The sequence below is a fragment of the Prorops nasuta genome, unplaced genomic scaffold (assembly GCF_024137725.1).
Source record: "Prorops nasuta isolate Cenicafe-Biocafe unplaced genomic scaffold, Cenicafe_Pnas_1.2 PNAS00004, whole genome shotgun sequence".
NCBI lineage: Eukaryota > Metazoa > Arthropoda > Insecta > Hymenoptera > Bethylidae > Prorops > Prorops nasuta.
The window spans coordinates 2,935,418-2,948,681 of record NW_027116801.1 but is presented as its reverse complement, the minus strand read 5'-3'; the positions used below and the strand labels follow the sequence as shown (position 1 = coordinate 2,948,681).

At 32.5% G+C, this 13,264-nt stretch overlaps 3 protein-coding genes across 3 annotated transcripts; 1 reads left to right on the top strand and 2 right to left on the bottom strand.

Annotated features, from left to right (window-relative positions):
- Positions 1 to 29: 29 nt before the first annotated feature.
- LOC136772335 (sorting nexin-14-like) lies at positions 30 to 3,480 on the top strand. The gene is made up of 9 exons (XM_066725242.1): positions 30 to 85; positions 209 to 347; positions 417 to 660; positions 728 to 1,111; positions 1,169 to 1,481; positions 1,560 to 1,715; positions 1,775 to 1,899; positions 1,962 to 2,862; positions 2,934 to 3,480. The coding sequence occupies exons 2-9, from the start codon at positions 247 to 249 to the stop codon at positions 3,341 to 3,343; spliced, it is 2,634 nt and encodes an 877-aa protein (XP_066581339.1). The 5' UTR covers positions 30 to 85; positions 209 to 246; the 3' UTR covers positions 3,344 to 3,480.
- On the bottom strand, positions 3,470 to 5,417 carry RpL9 (ribosomal protein L9). The gene is made up of 4 exons (XM_066725245.1): positions 5,313 to 5,417; positions 4,824 to 4,962; positions 4,315 to 4,642; positions 3,470 to 3,595 (listed from the first exon to the last, which is right to left on the bottom strand). The coding sequence occupies exons 2-4, from the start codon at positions 4,959 to 4,961 to the stop codon at positions 3,489 to 3,491; spliced, it is 573 nt and encodes a 190-aa protein (XP_066581342.1). The 5' UTR covers position 4,962; positions 5,313 to 5,417; the 3' UTR covers positions 3,470 to 3,488.
- Positions 5,418 to 6,252: 835 nt separating this feature from the next.
- Positions 6,253 to 13,233, bottom strand: LOC136773061 (uncharacterized). The gene is made up of 15 exons (XM_066726428.1): positions 13,076 to 13,233; positions 12,655 to 12,830; positions 12,382 to 12,564; positions 12,046 to 12,259; positions 11,711 to 11,928; positions 11,438 to 11,623; positions 10,949 to 11,099; positions 10,649 to 10,858; positions 8,303 to 8,364; positions 7,771 to 7,953; positions 7,423 to 7,636; positions 7,111 to 7,319; positions 6,803 to 6,997; positions 6,593 to 6,728; positions 6,253 to 6,523 (listed from the first exon to the last, which is right to left on the bottom strand). Exons 1-15 carry the CDS (start codon positions 13,095 to 13,097, stop codon positions 6,366 to 6,368), a joined length of 2,517 nt encoding a protein of 838 aa, XP_066582525.1. The 5' UTR covers positions 13,098 to 13,233; the 3' UTR covers positions 6,253 to 6,365.
- Positions 13,234 to 13,264: the final 31 nt, after the last annotated feature.

Sequence of the window (13,264 nt, the reverse complement as noted above, 5' to 3'; positions counted from 1 at the left end):
GAAATTTCCATTTTTGCGATATATCGATTCGATTTCAATTTTTCCATAAAATGCGATCATCGATCATGGCCTTATTGTAAATAATGTAAATAATATATATACATATAATATACATATGCATATACATATATAATTTATAAAAAGTCTAAAAATTCATTCTGCCCACCGCCTTCAAGTATTTTATTTAAAGAATGATAAAATTCGACAGGATTTCATGGACAAAGAAGATATAAGGAATTAGTGACAATGGAAACCATAGCAGAAGTTTATAGTAACAATTTTATATCTTTGACAGTCGCCTTATTTGTTTTTACTAGTTCCATAATTATTGCTATTTTTTTACAATGGTATTAAACTTTTATACTTTTCTCAAATGTTGAATTGTTAAGATATATAATACATATTTTTCGTTTCAGTATTCCTTGGTTATTTTTTACAGTATGTCTGTACTTGTTGTGTTCATTTTGGGGAATACAGATAATATGTTACACTGGTACTCTAATGAGTAATTGTTATATTTTCAAAAACAAATATATGCAGAGAGATGGGATTAAAGAAGCTTGTACTGTTTGTAAGGATAATTTGTGTCAAAGGCATCAAGTTTTGCCTCAAAATGCAAATGTTACAGTTCCAAGGGATTTTGATGCTGCTTTGGAACAAGTAATTATATTTAGTGCATGACATGATTTATAATAATATTTTCAAAAACAAGTAATTTTGGTTCTAGCTGCTTGAAGAGTTACTGGATACATATGTTTGCACATGGTATTCAGATCTTTCAACAAATACAGCTTTTGTGCAGCAACTTCGTCTGGCGATGACTATGGCTATTAGAAACATTGCTAACCGAGCATTAAAAGCTGATACATCGTCTTTGATCTTTGATTGTGCAATTCCATTAATGATACAGCATGCAAAAGATTGGGAAACATTACAAAAGAAAGCTGCAGCTATGGGTGGTAAACCTCAAAATTACATTAGAAGTTATTTAGGGCCAAATTTACACCCAGCTGCTTATTCACATAAGGCTGAATTAATCTACTTAAAGGGAGTTGTAACTTCTTTAATATCACATTTATTGCCAGCAATACATGTATCCTCCAACAATAAAGTAAGCAATTGTGAACATTTTCTTTAACAATAACCTATATATTTATAATTTTCACAGGTAATATTGAGGGAAATTCTTTCAAATTGGATACTTTCACCAGCTATGGATGCTCTCTCAGATCCAGACAATATTAACACATTGATATTATTATCAGTTAATAGGAATAATTTGTCTTCTTATGTAACAGAAACTATGAATGTACCAATGTTACAATCTTGGGTAACTATTCCTTCAATGGGCCATACAGGATATAATGCTTTAAAGCCATCTTTAGATGAAATTTTGAACAAGCCTGAATTTTTATATTTATTTATGCAACATATAAAAGAGTCAGGCCCTGTGAATTTACTCCAATTTTGTTTAGATATAGGTTTGAACAAATACAATGAATTTTAACCAATTAAGATAATTGCTCCTAGCTTTTACAAAAAATATTAATTATTTTTAGATGACCTCAGTAAACGTATGTTAGACCCAGAAATGACTGAAGAGGTAGAACAAAATTTGTACTTGAATGTGAAGAATTTGTACACAGCGTATTTGGATTCAAATAGTCCGGATTATCTACATTTGCCTTTACATATATCAATAGGGATAGAAAAAAGTAAGTTATAAGTAAAAAATAATGTATCCACTTGTTAATTAATCAATGTTTTAATTTAGTTTTAAAAGGCGGTCCGGAAAAAATACAAATTTTAAGAACTTCTAAGCCCTTATACGAAGCCCGTCAAGAGGGTCACGCATTGCTAGAAGCAGCTTGCTTGTCGTCTTTTCATCATTGTTATCAAGTATTACTTATTTCGATAATCAAAAATTAAATTAGAATATTTCTAACAATTCTCATTTTTAGTTTTATCAACTACTTTGTGGTCAGCAAAAATTAAATTCCCGCACAAAGCCTTCGTCCCAAATGAGTGTAATTAGTAGTAGCTTTAATATGAGCACAAAACTGAGTAGCCAGCTAAATAAAATCAGTGGCGCTTTGAGAGCTTCAGCCATAGATGGAGCACCATTTGAGCCTCAAGATGTTTACACAGCTGAAGAAGTAGACTGCACAGCTAGAACGTATGAAATGGATTATTTCTCTGATAAATGCGATAGAGATTTAACCACCTGGAGAATTACTGTATCCATAATGGATAGTGGAAGCTCCCAGCCATTATATATGGTAGTTGTACACAGTGTAGCAGAAAATAAATCATGGACAGTTTTACGCAGGGATCAAGACTTTTACACGTTACGATCTAGGCTTACAGAGTTCCATGGAGATAAAGAACTCAATGACTCCCCTTTACCTTCAAGAAGAAATCCTAATAGCTCTTCAGCTGCTAATTGCCAACGTTATCAGGATTTCTTACAAAAATTATTGTCTAAGCCTATGTTGAGAAGTAGTGAACTGCTTTACACTTTTTTAACTTCACCAAACTTAAAGCCTTATTCAAATTACAGTACACCTGACATAGGAATTCTGTACCAAAGCATGACTCACAAATTGAGAAAAGAAAGAGGGCAACATTTGGATAAGTTTATGAGCACTTTTTTAGCATCAACTCATTTAAAGAATGATTGCTCGGATTTAAATCTCGATTCAACGATTGAGCATAGTCCAATTAATGAATTAGGAAAAGTTAAATATTCAAGAGCTGAAAATTCTGCACCTGAACTAGAATTTCCTTTTAATGTAAATGAGAAACAAGTAAGAATCAGACAAGAAAATATTAAAGGGGCTTGTTTCTGTTTTACTGAAGCTGGTAAGTCGCGTTTTATCAAAATTAGAATTAATAGTGTAATTACTTAAAAATTGATACAAATTTTTTTGCAGTGAATAAATTGCTGAGTGTACCAACGACAATTTCTCGGTTACTTTGGATGCTAGCATGTTTGTCAAGGAGCACAATGGATCCGTTTATAAATTTAATATTTTCCCGTTTATTAATAAAACTTTTAAGTGAAGGAAGAGCAGCTGCTGTAATCAAGCTCCTCCATACAAAAGTTTTGCATCATAATAATCAAAAGAAAGAGAAACCTCTATCTAGTCTTGATCGTTATTTAGCAGCCAAAGAAGGATTGCATCATTCACTTCCATGGTGGCTGATATTTTTTTTTGCACCATGGTGTAAATTAGTAGATGCAATATTAGATTCTTTACAGTGTGGAATTTTCAATAAGCATCTAGTTTATTATCTTTTAGATGCTCTTGTGATAAATTTGTTTCCTGAAGTAGTTAAATAAGTCTTCTTTTCATTTTTGTAAATAAATATTTTTTAATTTTTACTGGAAGCTGAGTTCTTATATACAGAATTTTCTGCTTATTGTGATAATTCTTTAGTTTTTTTTAAATAATAAAAAAAATCTTAATTAAATCCATTCAATAAATTTATTCATCGTCTTGTACAACTGTTGTTTTTTCTGACACATATAAACCATCCAAAAACTTTCTAATATCCTTGTTTTTCACTGTTGTCGACTGTTGAATAAGAGCAGCTGAAATAAAAAGCTTTCGTTGAATATTGTAAAAATATTTGCATTAAAATTGTTCTAATTTACATTCACATTACATTTCTAAATTTCACATTTTTCCTTGTTATCCCAATCAGACTTTTTGCCTACTAACACTAAGTACTAAACTCATAGTAGTAAACTCTGCAATAAAATATGTAATTTTCTCTTATATCTTTTTCAAGATGCAAATTCATATTTCTGTATAGTTTGAGATAAATAAGTTTAGTACTATTATTAATCATTTGATTGCATTTTTACTATCAACATAACTCCAAACACCGTACCAATTGGATTATTTAAAATAATTTTATAAATTTATTCAAGATTATTAATAATTAACATTAATTAACGATTCAATTTATTCAATTTAACTACTACTGAACAGATACATTTTAAAAAACTTAGTTTTGCTTATAAAATAAATAAAAGTAATTAAATAAATACTGTCTGCAAGATTATTTTTATCATAAAACTGCAATCAATTTATTGATACTAATATTCATATTATTTAATTAAAAATATTGAGACTTTAAATAGAATCAATAAAAAATATAAAAAGGTTGTATCTCTCATCACAACAACTATTGTTGCAAGGTTATCTAACTCAGTAGGCAAAAATGTTACTCCTTCTCAAGTTAACTACTTGTCAACAATCAAGAAAAATGAACTCTTAATCAGTAGCTGCTTATAATTTTACTAACCCGATCTAGAAACATCTTCCAGAGAATTTCCTTCAATTATCAGTTCATCCTTCTGTTTAGCAGAGTTTGAAACTGTAACTCCTGGAGCCATTTTTACACGTCTAATGTACTTTTCTCCCAAAAAGTTACGAATTTCAATAACTGTATTATTCTCAGTTGTAACACAATTGATAGGAAAATGAGCATATACCGCTCTCATTTTATATTGATAACCTTTGGTTACTCCCTTCAGCATATTTTCAATGTGAGAACATACTGTCCTCACAGCTGCAAGCTCCTTTTTAGTTCCAAACCACTTTTCAACTTTCAAAACTCTTGGGTTAAGCATCTGTGAAACAATAACTTATTAATTACTAATATTTGCAAGTGGCTAATGCCTCGTTTTAATAATAAAATCAGTAAAGGATTAATCATTTATAAATTAAATGAAGGGGAATCCAATGAATCATCATTAAAAATATTTAAGTATCTCTAAAAGAGTTTCTGTAAGAATTCTCATATTTACTTACACGAATGTCCAATGCAAGATGTTTAAAAGAACGTTTTAAAATGCCCCTTGGTCCTTTAACCGTGACCAACCTGGACTTGACTGTAACAGTCAATCCCTCAGGGATTTTTACACTTTGGTTTGTCACGATTTGCTTCATTCTGAAAAAGTACAAAAGTACACTATTATAACCTGTACATCACAAATTCATTTCATAAATTTTCAGCAACTCTTCAGTTTCTTCGAACGGAAAAATTCTTGAAACAATCTCACTTTAGAGTAAGAAAAAATTCGTTTGCAATATAATTATTATTACAAATTTCTATAAATTCAAATCCTTGACAGAAACATCAACAATATTTTATTTGAAGTCGGATACTTCTGAAAGAAATACTGGCAAATAACTGTTCACTGACGATTGTTGATGATAAAAACATAAGTTACTTTTGAATATATTCCTTATATTCTTTGATTAAAGTGGATTTCAGTTAAGAAATCTCCAAACATTTACCTTGTGCACGCGACAAGACAACCGGAAAGAACAAAAAGGAGCAAAATATCCCCCTCTAAAACGTTTCAAGATGGTGAAGAACTGAGGTTTTCCCCAGGAAAAATTACTAGATTATGATGTTTTAAAATTCAAATTGTAAGCAGTCTAATTCTTGAAAGCACCTCCCAGTCCCGCACCCTTCCCCCTCGCCTTTACACACAATTGCAGTTCACTTCACACACAACTTCCCTATTTCTTGTTAATATAAGGTGACAAATTCACACAATTGAGGTTGCGGTCGAACGAACCTAGAAATAACAAAAAGATTTTAATATTGACTATTAACAGGGTTTAAAGAAATATTTTTTGGAAATGTCTGCGATATACAACATCTTCTTCAAACGAACATCTACGTTTATATTAACCATATTCGTCGGCAGTTTTCTTTTAGAAAGAACAATAGATGTTGGAGCAGACGTTCTTTATGAAAAAGTTAATAAAGGAGTAAGTTTTTTAAGCTTATAATATTCACTTTGATAAGTGAATTTCGTAAAACAATAGAATTTATAGTTTACAAAATTTGATGCATAAATGATAATTCTTCATTGTACAATTTATTTTCAATTATCAATGTCTTTGCAGTAATTGCATAACAGTCAATTTCAAGAAAAACTGTATTGAGGCATTTATATATATGTCATTAAATATGAAATATATCTTTAATAAAATGAAATTAATCACTATTGTCTTATTGGTTACAGAAACTATGGAAAGACATCAAACACAACTATGAAAAATGAATTAGATTTTTGGTTATCCTGTTTTAAATCTTAATTTAATAGTTAAATATTATAAATATACATTTAGAAAATTTAAATAAAAAAAAAATGATTTATCCTGTTTGTGATTATTATCAATAAACCAATATAAAGTTAATTTTTATTTCTAAATTGATGAAAGGTATGGTTGCTGAATATTTTATTGATTAAAATTATAATAATGATAATACTTAATATAAGAGGAAATTAAAAACTTATGGAACTTTTATTCAAATGAGTCTGATTTAAAGATTTATTAAGCAACATTCGGCGCTGTCTCATGTGTTTTAGGATATAAGAATCTGCCAGCAAAAATTGTTCCATTCGATTGTAAGTCAACAAGAATAAAAAGGAAAGGACGGTTTGCTCTAAATGCAGGTTTTGTTGATCCCATTAATGGCACTACCGAGATCCCTAAAAAATATTTAATTTTATACATACACGTTTTTTGAAAGAAAAATTATTTATGTGCAGAATTTATACCTGTAACAGCAGCAGCTGTAGTTCCATCTTCGTCAATCTCGATCATTGCATTTTGTAAAATACTTCCTATTCTGATTGATCCAGGTGTAATTCCAGAAAGATCAGCATTAGCCTCAAACATGTCTCTAATGCCCATCTAAAGTTAATAAAATATATCATTTACATTTAGTAAGAGGTTTAACACAATCCATTGCTATAAAAATAACTTACACCAACTAATGCTGGTTTCAAATCTAGTTTGCTCTCAATACTAAACTTAGGCAGCCAAACTAGTACTTCTGTTTCTTCAAGACTGGAGAGAAGCACGGAAATTGGCATATAAGATAAGTCTCTTGATAAAATCTGCAAACTCTGATGATTTTCTCTCTGGCTTGGCAACAAAAATAGCATGGAGAATCGTCCATTCTATAAGAACAAGGAGTAAAGCAATATCAAACATATCCTTTTTATTAATTGCTCTATTTGTTGATTAGCTGTTCTCAATGGGTTCAGCCTTAATCAGTTCTGTTTTAACTTACTGAATAAGGAAGTTCGAGAACCTCGGCATCCAATGAAGGAATATGAGCGTATCTGTATTTTCCTTCATTTTCCATCATTAAAGTTTGCTGGCAAGCTGGAACGTAGAAGCATCGCATGCGAGTAAATTTTTTATCGAAGGAATTCAACCAACTTCCTTTAAAGTACAAAGCCGATGTTATCATAAGTGGCACATCAGGACTAATGGCATCTAGAAAATTGGTAAAATCATTGAGAAGAAAAATTTATACTAATTAAACTATAAGAATTCAGTCAGATATCAATGATAATTTCAATAAGAGAATCTTAATTACTGGGATCAACGAAGTTTTTGATTCTGTCGTGGGTCGCAATCCTGGCCCAATCGTTTATATGATTTGCTGCATTATTAGGATCAGCAAAGTTTATCACTCTAATATCCGTGGCATAGGCAGACAACAAAACTTCGTTATAGCTACTTATAACAGGAAGACCCTGTTTGGTCCAGAAACGGGTGTAAACGTCGATCTCTGTACCATTTTCTGAGTGCTGGTTGAGAAATGGAAATTATATGATAAAATGATTTCAATAATATTTTAGTAATAATAGTAACAGAATAGAAAAGAAATCCTTATTTACTAGGAAGAGATTAGCACAGGAGGTTGATCGAAAATTTCAAATACCTTTAAGGAGGCCAAATTGCGAGCTGATATTGACCTAATAGTCTCAACATTTTCAGGTAATCTAAGAGCTGATAACAGCTCCTGTTTGGTCCGTCCTTTGCTCCCTTCAACCAAGGATGTCAGGGCTACTTTTGCACTCGCAGGGGAAACCACTACGTTACCCTCGATTTCCTCGTTCACCGCCTGAAAATGATTGAGCGCTCAGAATGCGAAAAACCATTTGGTATTTATCGCAATATATTCGTAACGCCTGATCTATGAACTCCTCGGACAGATAAAGAGAACGTATGTATAATATATGAACCTCATTTCACACTCAATTATTTTATATAATTCACTAATTAACTATCTTTCAAAATATTTTATTTAAATTCTTTAAACACCTTGATTTTTGAATACATAATATAACAAACTTAATGTTTAATTTATAGCGAGATATAAGAAGAGACAAACGAGCCAGAGAATTAAAACTACTCGAGGATATGAACAATTGGAGATAGGACGAATCTTTAAGATATTTTTGGAATCTTACTTGCAACAAATCGATATTGAAAAAGTTGTAGCGCTCTAGAGAGGTCGGCCCTGCTGCAGGTGCTGGAAATAAAACGTAGTACGTGCATTACTTGACTTGATTGAATCGCGATAATATGAATATTAAAGCTTCGAACCGCCTTAGTCGTACCTCCACGAGCTAAAAGGAGTATTGTGAACAGGAGAGACCACATTGCGATTTTACAGTGAGAGTTTTACAGGAACAGGAGAACGTAGGAGAAAGAAAATGAAAAAACGATGATAAATATAAGGAAGAGAAAGGAGGATCATTGAAAGTTGTGTGAGAAGAGAACAGAAAATTTGGATATCATTGCATTGCGGTTGGACTGCAGCGATACAAGTAGGAAGGAAATGAATGAAGATATTAAAGATGAAGATTTTAAGAAGTATTAATAATGAGGAAAGTGGAAGCAGTAGGATTATAGGATTAGCCGAGACCGGTCATCGAAGTAAACACGAGGAACGACGATGTACTTTTGATGCTCTCTGTTTACTGGCTGCTTGATCAATCGCGATTATCTCAAGGTCATTCGGTAGCAGAACGTTTCCTTCCTCCTTCGCCAATCGCAGTTCCACTCGGTCCCCACTTCTGCACATCTTTTCTCTCTACATCTTCATCTCCTTCCCTTACGCTCGGTTACACGTACACGCATACATACAAATATTATTTTCTTGATACAATTATTCTCACACTCTGTTCGAATTATCTCCATCCACGACCAGTTTTAATTACTGCTCTCCGCTTCTCTTCCACTCCCCCCTCTCCCTTACTTTACATTTTGTCGACGCACACACTAATACTTTAAATATTATTCTGACACGCTGCTCATTATCCTCATTTATGACCGATCTTAATTGCTCGTCTAATGTTAGTTTCTCTCTCTCTCTCTCTCTTTCTTCTATTCGGGGGAAGGGGGGGGGGATTATTCCCTCTTGCTCTAGCATGCAACTTGTCGTAAAAAGTCCTTCTTTGTCCAATGTCATCAAACTTTTCTCATCTTCCACAGTCATTATTATCGACTCCGCCTCTCGGCTTCGTTTTATCCCCACCGTTTCACACGCACATCCAGCCTTTTACATGTCCGTGAATGTACCGGTCCCGTTTAACTGCTCGGTCTGACGTAAATTCTCATAGTAGCCTACTTGAACTTTCCTCAACTTTGGATTCCTTTAATCTTCCTAGAAAATCTATCTATATGATTCCTTCAGCATCATTTGGTCTCCTTTGTAGATTTCACATAGTTTTTATTCGTCCACAATCCCTATTAATTCTAGGTCAATGAACTTTCATACTTGATCTTACGGTTGTTAGGAACAGCACGCGTGAAGAATTAAAAAATAAGTTTAAGGAAAAACCCGGTAGTTCGCATAAAATTCTCAAATTAAAAGTAATAGGTATTTAGCACATGTAGATAGAAAGGACTAAATGGATTTGTGAATAATATATAAGTCGGAGGAATTCGAGCGTTCGTTTACATTTTTCGCCAATGGCCCAGATTTTTTTCGTCCTCGATGGCCTTGACTTATTGCTGTTTTCTAAAAATAATTATTATCCGAGGGACGTTGGCCAGGAGCTATAAGTGCGAATTTGTATGGAAGTTCTTTTTATTTTTTTTATATTCGTATTTATCAAACTGTCAAAGAATCAGGTTGGCCTTGGGGGATTCCCGAGAGTTACGTCATCGGAATGTCCTACAGATACACGGTCCATTGTAAAAGGTCTCGTTCATTCATTACTGTATTTAACACAATAGAGAAATGTACTTTGGTAACTTATTTCTCTCTCTCTCTCTCTTTATTTTTTCCCTGCCTTTTTACATAGTTGACACATTACAGTGACAAGTTTAAAAATAGACGTAGACAGAGCAGAACAACAGTAGGAAGAATAGCAGGTTTTGAATGATAATAATCTCGAAGCTTTAATTCACTGTTAAATTGTATTCCATAATACTGTATATAATCAACTTTACGGTTGGTAAATATATATAATAAACAACGGGATGTAACAAATAATACATGACACGGTTAGACTCATGCAGAATACATTAATTAATAAATAACAAGATATTTAACATATATATATAAATTCACTAAATTTTTACGATACATATTGAATGATGCATTTTTTTTTATCCAAAATGTATCTTTAAATAGCATATTATATAAATATAGTTATAGTGCATGCCTTTGCGGAGTAAAGCGTTTATCGCTGGTAACCGGAAGTGAGGCTATAAATACTGGCAAAGAGTATGAAAAGGAAGTATACTACTCGTACAGAGAAAGACATTGTGAAGAGGCAGAGTCTAGGAAGTGGTGAAAAATTTACCAGGAGCAGCAGGAGGTTCCGTGATAGCTTCGCTGAATCGACTAGGAAGTTGGATCTCGGACATATTTCCGGTGGTACCGGAAGTCTCCAATGGATTCACCATTTTGCCCAAGTAAAGAATCGTCCCTTCCGATTCGTCCTCGATGTAAAAGAGGAATGGACGACTGGCGTTGAAAATTTCATCCGCTACCTTATTGCCAAGGTGTATATCTACGATAAAAAGGGGAGGGGGAGAAGAAAAAGAATGATAAAAACTTTAGGAAAATCGTATTGGACACATTTTTAGATAGTGAAGATTACCGGTGGCAACGTAAGCAACTGTTCCATTCTCGCTTACTTCGATTCCAGTCTTTTGTACGATATTAGAAACTATCAAGTGTCTCGATGCTCGTTTTGTCTTCGCAATGCCAGTCAAGGTCGCCGTATTGTCAAAGATGTCCCTGATGCCCATCTGATAACAAAATTAATATTACTATGCTGATACAATCAATGCAATTTTTAGAGAACCCAACAGCTAATTTGTAAAATATATATTGTATTTATCGATGACAGACTCTAACCACGCTTCTTGACAAATATATCTCTGCTTGATAAAGATTAAAATTTAATATTAATTTAATTCAAATCATATCTTTTTGTCAAAGAGATTATATCACCAAAATACTTAGCAACAGGTGGACCCATTCGCCTCAATTATTAAACTTTGAAAGTGTCTAGAGTCCCTATAGTTTTCAAGCTCTTTTACCATTGTTATTTTCTCTTTGATGCTTTCCATACAAAATATCTTACTTCTCTCAAGATGGATTCCATGTAACTTGTGAATTCCAATTTAAATTTTGGAATAGAAACTTCCAATGGCAAATCTTGCATTTGCCAAGTATGCCTTGTTAACAAAAATGGATTTATCTCGTTTAGAATATGATTCAAGCCAGTTGTGGTACGTGGTAAAATAATGTACATTGCAAATTTGTGACCCTGGAATTATACAGAGTTTAAAATTTTTAAAAATGTATCAATCTCTAAAGATATGAATGTTTTGGGTATAATAGGAAGGATACATACGTTGTATGGGATTCGAAGAATCTGTGCATCCAAAGTTGTAGATTCAGCATAATAAAATCTCCCAATAGAATTTATGTAAGGAACTTGAATAGTTGTATTTGAATTCGTCTGGAAGCTACCCATACGTGTGTTATTTGGTGAAAAATACCCACGACGCCATGATCCCTTGAAGAAGATCGCGTTTATCACCAACATCACTTCATCTTTCAAGCTTTGATCTGTGAAAAATAAAAATTTATTCTTCGAGTTACCCAAATATTTGTGTTTTTTTTTATTTATTAAATAATATTCTATTTTGTATTTAAAGCTTTTCTTAGGAATTAAATATATTTTACCATCAGTTATCAATTTGTTGATATTTCCACGTGTGATATTTTGGATCCAAAGATTAATATTGTCAGCAACTTGTTTTGTTTCGTTGAGATTAACGTTTAGCACGTCTGTATCATAAAAAGTTTTTACGATCGCTTCGTAACGCTGCCTTGTTAAAACACTGTTGTCAACATAAATCCTCGTACTAACATCCAGAAGATATCTAGGATCTGGTGCCTGAAAGATAAATATTTATCTCTTCGATTGCCCTCCAACATACATCGTAGAATGTTTAAAAAATATGAAGTAATTAAGTTATACAATGAATTCTATCAAGGAATCAATGTTCATATTCAAACCTGAAGAGATCTTAAGATGTGATTGAATCTGTCTCGAGTGGCTGATCTACTAACAGGCAATTGGAGAACATTTGCCAATTCATAAGCACTTTGATCCTGGGCGCCTTCAAACAATAGAGCAAGCGCTAATTTTATTGAAATTGGGGATACCAACAAATTACCAGAGCACTTTTTACTCATAGTCTGAAACAAATAAAACAAACAATAGTTTTGTCCACAAAATTTGATTAATTTTTTAAATAAATTTGATTAAACTGCATTAAATATCCATACCCTAAAGAGATTCCAGTCAAATATATTAAAATGTTGACCCTGGTAGGGTACAAAGTCATCGTCATCTTCTTCTGCAACTGGCACATTTGCCTGATTTCCATTTTGAACGCTGTCTCTCACAATTTTAGCACCAAACGTTAATTTTCCAACACTTAATATTATTAAAAATATAACACCTATAAAGAAAATATTTGCATAATTTATAAGTATAATTACAAAATAGCTACGTATCATTTATTGGAAATCATCAACTTCTTTCAAGCACAAAATTTGCTTGAATTCAATATTTTACGTTTGTATAACTCAAAGATTTGTAACAAAAATATATGAGAATTAATTTATTCCTAATAGAAAATCATAAGCCGAAAAACTGATAAAGAGAATAAAAAAGTGAAGACGTACGAATGAAGAAATTTCTTACCAAAACTCGTGACGAGTTGCATTTTTAGAGCTGTGAGTTTAAACGTTGATTTTGGTTTAAAGAACTACAGCGGTTTATGAAATTTTCAGCAAATGCAGGGTCAGAACCGGTCCGTAGATGGTTCACGGCTGAGTGTGGATTGTAGAAAGCCCGTCTGGTTCTGGTCCCTCACACATTTCATACTAAATA